Source organism: Lactuca saligna, chromosome 1 (assembly GCF_052625555.1).
Source record: "Lactuca saligna cultivar CGN05327 chromosome 1, ASM5262555v1, whole genome shotgun sequence".
NCBI lineage: Eukaryota > Viridiplantae > Streptophyta > Magnoliopsida > Asterales > Asteraceae > Lactuca > Lactuca saligna.
Window position 1 is genome coordinate 145,113,033 of NC_136417.1, and position 8,409 is coordinate 145,121,441.

At 36.2% G+C, this 8,409-nt stretch overlaps 1 protein-coding gene across 4 annotated transcripts; it reads right to left on the bottom strand.

Annotated features, from left to right (window-relative positions):
• Positions 1 to 909: 909 nt before the first annotated feature.
• Positions 910 to 3,794, bottom strand: LOC145045129 (protein SRG1-like). Of its 4 annotated transcripts, none has more exons than XM_078993475.1 (5): positions 3,463 to 3,794; positions 3,125 to 3,372; positions 2,521 to 2,845; positions 2,022 to 2,232; positions 910 to 1,071 (listed from the first exon to the last, which is right to left on the bottom strand). In XM_078993475.1, exons 1-5 carry the CDS (start codon positions 3,736 to 3,738, stop codon positions 932 to 934), a joined length of 1,200 nt encoding a protein of 399 aa, XP_078849601.1. In that variant the 5' UTR covers positions 3,739 to 3,794; the 3' UTR covers positions 910 to 931. The 4 variants fall into 4 exon arrangements, with proteins under 4 accessions (XP_078849601.1, XP_078849596.1, XP_078849604.1 ...); XM_078993470.1 differs by lacking the exon at positions 910 to 1,071 and adding an exon at positions 1,270 to 1,550; XM_078993478.1 differs by lacking the exon at positions 910 to 1,071 and adding an exon at positions 1,457 to 1,618.
• Positions 3,795 to 8,409: the final 4,615 nt, after the last annotated feature.

The following is an 8,409-nucleotide window of genomic DNA, read 5'->3' on the forward strand; positions in this document are numbered from 1 at the left end:
TCATCTTCATGTTCTCGAACTCTATAATCAATGTTTGGAGCCTTGCTTCCTTTTACTCGATCAGCCCCTAGATTTTGTGTCTTTATCACATACAACATCTCTTTTCAAGTTTTTAGATTATCGATTTGGAATATTAAGTCTTCCTGAATCGATTGAAACAACAATCTTTTCACGATGTTGTTCTTCTTCACGTCATCTAGTCCAGGATTGATCACACCCCATACACCATCAATCCCGAGTAGCACCTCCATGTGCATCCTCTAAATGGTGTAATTTGTTGTCGTAAGGGTCGAACACCGAAAGGTCAGTGAAGTCGATTCCTTCACTAGTGGCTGACACAATTCTCTTTCTGTCATCACCGGTTGGTGTTTGTTCTCTCCTTACCTGTCAAAGTGACAGACGAAAAATCCAACAGAGCCTTCACTACGCTCTGATACCAATTAAAGAAAACATGAACAACACATAAAAACGTAGCCTAACTCTTTGGTACTTTTATTAAAGAAAATTATCTTAAAAACCTAATTGATTTAATGATTTAATTACAGGAACCTATCTATGGTTTTATACTAAACAAGCTTACTAGTATTAAACTAGGATTCCTAACAGAAAGACAACTATACTTTCCTTATTACTCAAAGACTCTAGAACAACTTGGACAACAAACCAAGTTACTTGGACACCACTCCAAGCCATCAAATTCTGAAACAGATCACAGGACAACTATACTTTCCTTATTACTCAAAGACTCTAGAACAACTTGGACAACAGACCAAGTTACATGGACACCACTCCAAACCATCAAATTATGAACCAGATCACGCCTATCATGCCTTCTAGCCACATTGATCTCAAATAATTTGCCAACAGATTTTAGTTATGATTTGTAATTACACACAATCTTCAAAATGTTGGTAACATATTTATATGTAGCTTAACTGTTACATTTTTTGTTGTATAAATAGACATTCCGGTAATAATTTAGACACCAATGAAATCGAACTCTCTTCTTCTCCAATTCACCTTGTGCGTTTTCTGATTTCGACTTAACATTCAGGCTTAGATAGGTTTTGGCTGCAAAACAAACACCTGGTAACGATGAATTTGGTTTAAGGACACCATGTCCAACACGAGCATCACACATGCATTTTGTTATTTTCATACAATTTCCGTATCTTAGTTCCTACACAACATTAATCTTTTATCTTCTTTATTTTTTGTTCCATCCTTAACTGTGAGTTTGTTATTCGGAAGCCTACCAATAGTCATTAATGAACGAGAATAAGATACCGACCACCATACCGCGATGGAGTAGGTGAGAGTCCCATGTGTCACAATTTGTACTAGAATACAGCATGATAGTTTGAATTTTATTAACAAAAAAAGAAACGTCAAACTTCTCTGTTCCTCTATTTAAAATAGAAAGAACATGAAAAAAAAAAAAAAAAAAAAAAAAAAACATAATTGGATAGGTGTCCAAGACGATTGTGGCAAAGTGTTGCAATTAGCTGTTGATATGTATGGGCAGAGTACCACATCTCCTAGCTCCTTGACTAAAAAATCCCAACCAAGTAAGAACTCAAATGAATATGGATTATCAGAACTGCTTCGGCTTTAGACACTATAAATTTATAAATTATGCCAAGTCAGATGGTAGAAAAAACATTTTTGAGAAAGAATTTGCATTTTTCTATATTTGTTGGAAAAATCACATAGTATATACTGCCTCTTTATAGAAAAAAAAAGGTAACAAAACTAACTTCAAGTGATCATCATTGTCAAGTCATTAATCAAACAGGTAAACAAGCAAGTTACAGTTTACACAATTTCACATAAATGCAACAGAAATGAAACTCCATTACTAAGAATTCTAAAAAGAGTCTTAGACGCATCGGTTGAACAAATATGAAACTTGGTTATTATTTAACATGGTTTTAAATTTCATGAAACAAAATTACCAAAGATATATACAACTTTTTCATTCAAGTACTCTTAAAGTTTCATGAACTCCAAATTTGACTTACCCTCAAGCTTTCGAGCAAAAAAACTTTTGTAATATTCCTCAAACATGACACGCCTATAGTTTGCTACATTATGCTGTGCAACAAGGCTTCTTGCGGGGCCTACTTCTAAACCCATATTGGAGGTGTAGAATGTAGCCACTGATAACCTATCCTTGGTTGACTGCACTGTTGCACAATGCTCTATGCTCTTGTACACGCCATTACTTACAATCTGTAAACACATAAAATTAGGGCACAGTTTATATGTTATAGAAAAGACATCATATTGAGATATAGTTTGGTTTGGTTTTAGAAAATAAAACCAACCCGACTTTATAATTTCGGGTTCATAAAACCATCGGTTTCTCAAAACGAATCAATTTTTCGGTTATGTGTTTTGGGTTAGATTATTGCTAATTTTGCGTTTAACCCTAATGAAAGTAACGAATCTACAATAGTACAATAGTACATTGCTATGTCAATGTCATTGAAATCAGGAATTGTGTTTGTTAGTTGTTACCTCCATTATGTCTCCAATGTTGACTACCAAAGCATTTGGAAGAGGTTTAACCGAAACCCATTTTCTATCTTTTCGAACTTGGAGGCCCTCTGTTTCGGTTAATTGATAGAGAATCGTTAAACCACCGGCATCGGAATGAGGGGAGACTCCAAAAGCCGATTCCGGTTCCGGACATGGAGGATAGTAATTCATTCTTATCGACTGAACCCCATCATCAAACAATTCACTCATTTCCTCTCCTTCAATCCCTAAGGCCTTAGCCATTTCACCCAAGATGCCTTTTGCGAGCTTTTTTATTTCCGTCGAGTAAGCTTCCAACTTCTTTCTAGATAAATAAATAAATAAATAATATTTAAAACGTATTAAAAAAAAAACTTTTGTACCCTAGATTTAACATGTAGATAAAATCCCATTAACTTAATAGATTGGAGATAAAATCACTTGCACGAAATATTACACGATTTTGGTGAAAAAAAGAAGAAAATGATGATATGGGTTACGCCCCTCTTTATCATTATACAATTTTAAAACATATATCCAATCAAATAACAAACAATGCAAACTTGTAAATGAGAAGCTTTCATTTCGAGAGAAAAGAAAGAACCTGAGAACGGGAGGCAAGTTTTGAAAAAGTTGGGATTTCCTGAGATTGTGTGGAAGGGTAATTACGTAAAACAGGTCACACCAATCAAGCTTCTGTTCCTCGGATACAACAAAAAGCTGACCGAAACCTTCGTGGCTGTCTTCTTTCTGCCAAAGCTTTTGTTTCTCCTCCATCGGAAGCTTAAAGAAGCTCAAGACTTCCCTCTTGAAATCCTCTAATAGGGATTCACTTATTCCATGGTTGATAACCTGTTTTAATAAAGTATACCAAATTTCTTACAAAAATTATTGCAGATCGGTTTGGATTTTATCAAGATTTTGCAATCTAACCACAAATACCTGGAAGAAACCCCATTCTTTAGCAGCTGTATGAAGCTTATTGAGCTCAGAGGAATACGTCGAAGATCCAGGATCGGTTGAAAATAAGGTGTGAAGATCAATGACAGGTACAGATAGTGTGGAGGTGTCATCGGATGACTTGAATAAGGGTTTCTGATTATCTTGGCGAACATAACGAGGTGGGATCTTTGTGATGGATTGCTTAGCAAGTTCTTGAACACTTGGTACTATGAGTGATCTCCCAAAATTAATTGCTTCATTATTCTGGTTTTCCATGGACAGTACTACAGAAATTAACGTCTGGATAAGATTAGAAGGAAAGCTGATTTAATTCTAATCCTTTATCTAAAAACAAACTAACAAATTTAGCTAAATAAAGTAAGACAAAACTTCAAAAATGGTCCCTGTGGTTTTTGAAAATATCAAGTTTAGTCCCTAAGTTTAAAAAACCTCACAAATCGTCCCAGTTGTTTCAAAACTTTTAACATTTGATTCTTCCAGTTAACTCCGTTACCATTTAACCGTTAAGTCAGGAGCATTTTTGTCATTTCACTATTCAGGGACTATTTTTGAGGTTTTCAATTACTTTTTTTAAATAAATAAATAAATAATATGCAATATGCAATGGGTCCCACCCTCTCTCTCTCTCTCTCTCTCTCTCTCTCTCTCTCTCTCTCTCTCTCTCTCTCTCTCAAGAAATGCAGAACTTCCCCTTAATCCAATGCCCACCACCACCATCGGTTACCCATAATCACCACCAGTTACAGATAACCACTACCAGTCAACGACATCCACCACCCACTTCTTTCGGCACCACTACTATCTACCTATTCTGGAAAATCACAACCCACATTATCGATTCAGCAAGTGTCACCCCAAGATCAAATCCCAAAAATCAAATTTGAACCTAGAAATTAAGACCACAACAGGATCAAATTCTGAAATCAAAACCTAACCAAAGTTAAACCCTAAAATTGTGAATCAAAACCTAAGCTGAAATCAAAACCAAATTTGGAAATCAAAACCCAAACCGCAAATGAAAGCAGACATGAGCACCATTGTTCCTCTCTTTCTAGACGATGTCAATGAAGAACATCAAAATCCTACCCCAGATCAAGCAACATTGGAGACCCCAAATCAAGTAACATTGAAATCCAACCAACATCTAAGTATCTAGTCTCATTTTCTTCCGTCTTCAATCTATTTTACTTCCTCTCTTCTCTTGATAGCTCCGATGAAGAACACCAAAATACACCCCTAAAACTAACGTGAATCGAAAATCAGACTTATGATTGCAATCAAAACCAAAATCCGTAATTTCACACATCGATTAATCAAATAAAGTGAATCAGCTATCAAACATGAAACTAATACATTCGAGACTGTAATCAAAATCAAACTTTGTCACACCCCAAAACCAAGAACGGCGGAAACGTTCTGGGGCGGAGGACGTCATGTAACGTATCACAACACAGTAAATGTAAATAAGCAAACAACATCATCCATTGCATTAAATATATAATTTTAATACAAGCGTGTTCCGTACAGTTTTAGACACCAAAAATATAATGTGAATCAAAATAATATGATGAGTCTTGAATGCGCTCCATCTTCTCAAAAGTTGGCATCGGTACCTGTCTACTGATGACCTGAGAATACAAGTTATTTTGAAAGAGTTTTTCAGCATTAAGCTGGTGAATTCATAAGTATTTTAGTGTCGATGTTGTTATCAAAACGTTTGAACCCATCGTAAGTATAAGTTGTAAATGTTGGATAAGGTGTCTAAGTCCATAACTTATTTGGTATATACTTGACCCGACCGGCATGGTCCATTTGGGTTGCATCTCATCCAAACTATTATGGATAATTTTATGAGAGTTATACACATATGTTTATTAATATATTATGAGTTATAATATATTAATATGAAGTTACGTTATTTAATTAGTTTTAGTCTTAAATTAATTATGAATTAATTTAGAGATTAAAAGGAATACTAATTAAATTATGGGCTATTTGTTTTATATAGTGTGGGCTAATACTCATTTGTTAATGGGCTAGGCTTATGTGGAAGTCCATGGATGATCCATGGAGCTTTTAACCCATGGATCCTTGGAAAAGGAAAAGACATGGGTTATTAGGGTTTCACCCTAACCATGCACACTATATAAGCATGCTTATGGAGCATGAAATGGAGCCAAAGAGAAAACTAGTGATCTAGTGTGTGTGTGCATGTGTGTGGCCGAAAATACAAGAGGTGTATACTCTCTCAAAGTTTTCCAAGAGTTTGTGGTGTTTGTGATTCCATTTGAGGCATTCACACTATTGGTGCTTGGCCCTCAAACTCCTTAGAACCAAACTCACCAAAAGGTATGTAATCTCTTCTAACTCTTTTATGTTGAAATGTTCCCCATGCCATGTTAGATAGGTTATAAACCTTGGAAAATTATTATTTTGCATGTATTTAGACAAACATAGATCCAAGGTCTATTAGGGTTGCATGCACACTTAGGAAGTGTTAGATTGCTCAAAACCCAACAGTGGTATCAGAGCCTAGGCTTGCTTGTTTGATACTTGATGCAAAATAGTGAAAAAAGTCGAAATCATTGCAGTCTGCATGGTGGACTCGCCGAGTCCATTGGGGGGACTCGACGAGTCCAAGGCAAACTTCAACCTACTCGACGAGTCAATTCATGCACTCGGCGAGTAGGATCGAAAGAGTGCAGATTCTCGACTTTTGCTGCTGGAAATGGACTAGAAACATTACCCTAAATTGTTTTGATGTTATAAAACTTATTTTAGTTGGTGTAATGGTTGTCCTAATCCATTTACAATAGCATATATCAAAATTCCATGATTTTATGTGTTCATATAATTCTTGAATTTTTGATGATCATGTTCATGTTCTTATGAATTTAGAAAATGATAGGAATTATTTGCTGAATTGTTTAGAATTAATTCTTTATTATTTATGTGTTTTAATAGAGTCCATAATTTGTCCTCAAGTTATGGATTACCAAAGGTCACTTTCATTTAACACACACTTAAAACACATAAGTTACATGAAAATGAAGAGTCTTCATTTTTATGAACCTTTAATTCATAAGTTATGAAATGAAGAGTTTTGCAAAGTTACAAAACTTGCCCTCAAGTTTTGGAATTTGTAAAGTTTCACACACTTTAATAAACTTTAATTCCAAACCTTAGAGTTTTAATAGTTAAAATTCAACCCTTATACTATTTATAACATTAATGGTTAATTATTATATATATGTATAAGAATAAGTCGTTTTACCGTTAGTAGGCCTCATTCACGAAGCCGGTCTATAAGGTGGGTATAAGGTTGTTGCCTATAAAATGGCGACTTAATGGGTGTATACTCTCACCCACCGCTTGCTTGATCGGTGGAGGGTCGTTAGCCGAACGGGTAGAACAATGACTTTAAATCCTCATTAAAAGTATAATGAATATTATAAAGTAACTAAACTCTTTTAATTCCCAATCTTAGTTATTTTAGGAAAATGTGAACATGGTGCTAATCCATGGAATTCACACTTTGTACCTTACCAAGTCGTTGGTGGAGCGTGTGTGGTTAACCGGCACACTAACTAGGACTAGTAAGGATCGCGAAGGGTGACTTAATGTTTGTCATAGATCAATGGAGCGTGTGTGGTTAACCGGCACATTGATTAGGTGATAATATTAAGAGTACCAAGTGAATTAGCATGGTTATTCACACCTTGTTTTGTGATCCTCGGCATCCCAGTCACAAAACTTGAAGGGCACAATCGAGATTGAAACATGCCATTGAAAAGTTCAATGAATCTCAAAAGAATCTAGGAATTTCAAATCCAATTAAACCTAATAAATCATTTCGTTTTCATGGTGGAAATTGGTGAATCGTCATTCACCTACCTTTCAAATATATTATTACTTAGATTACGGCATCCCTCTTCTAAGTGTAATATATTGTGATTGGATCCTAGCCTTAATATTACATTTGGGTGTCTTATTAAGGATCCTAAATATCTAATCTAAACTTACTTTCTTCTTTCAGATGTCTTCCAACACTAATGCTTCAGGCTCTAACCCAACTGGTTCTTTCTCTCTCATGAATCTTTGTGGGAGGGTCATCTTTGATGGTTCCAACTTCATGGATTGGATTAGGAACATCAGGATGGTTACTCGTTACGAGGACAAGGAATATGTCCTCGATAAGGAGCTAAAAGAACTTGATGAGTCTACTGCTACTCCTGAGGAGATCGCTGAATTCAGGACTCATGAGAGAGATGCTACTAAGGTGGCATGTATCATGATGGCCACGATGACAGCCGAGCTCCAAAAGTCATATGAAGATTTCTACCCTTTTGAGATGCACCAAGACCTGATGGAAAGGTACCATCAGAGTGCTCGTCAGGAGCGGTATGAAATAATCTCCTCCATAATAACTACCCGCATGAAGGATGGTGAATCCGTCACGGGCCACATGCAAAAGATGCAAAGGTATGTGGACCGTTTGCTGAAGCTGAATGTTAACATCCCCGAGGAGTTGGCAATTGACATCATTTTGCACTCCTTGCCTTCTTGTTATGATCATTTTCAAATGACATATCATATGAACAAGGAGGAAGTTACCCTCAGCAAGCTTCAAGGACTCTTGAAGACCGCTGAAACCGGTCTTAAGGGTAAAACGGTTGTTACCTCTACTACTCCTACTCCAACTTCTACCCCTGTTTTAGCTATTGGGCAAGGCAAAGGGAAAAAGAGGAAGCACCCTTCGAAGGGTACCAAGGGAAAGTCTCTTGAAGGCTCCTCATCAAAGACTAAGAACGGTTCTGTCACTCCTTCTGCCATTCCAAAGGATGCTGAATGCTTTTATTGCCATGAAAAGGCACACTGGAAGCGAAACTGCCCTAAGTACTTGCAGGATCTAAAGGATGGGAAAGT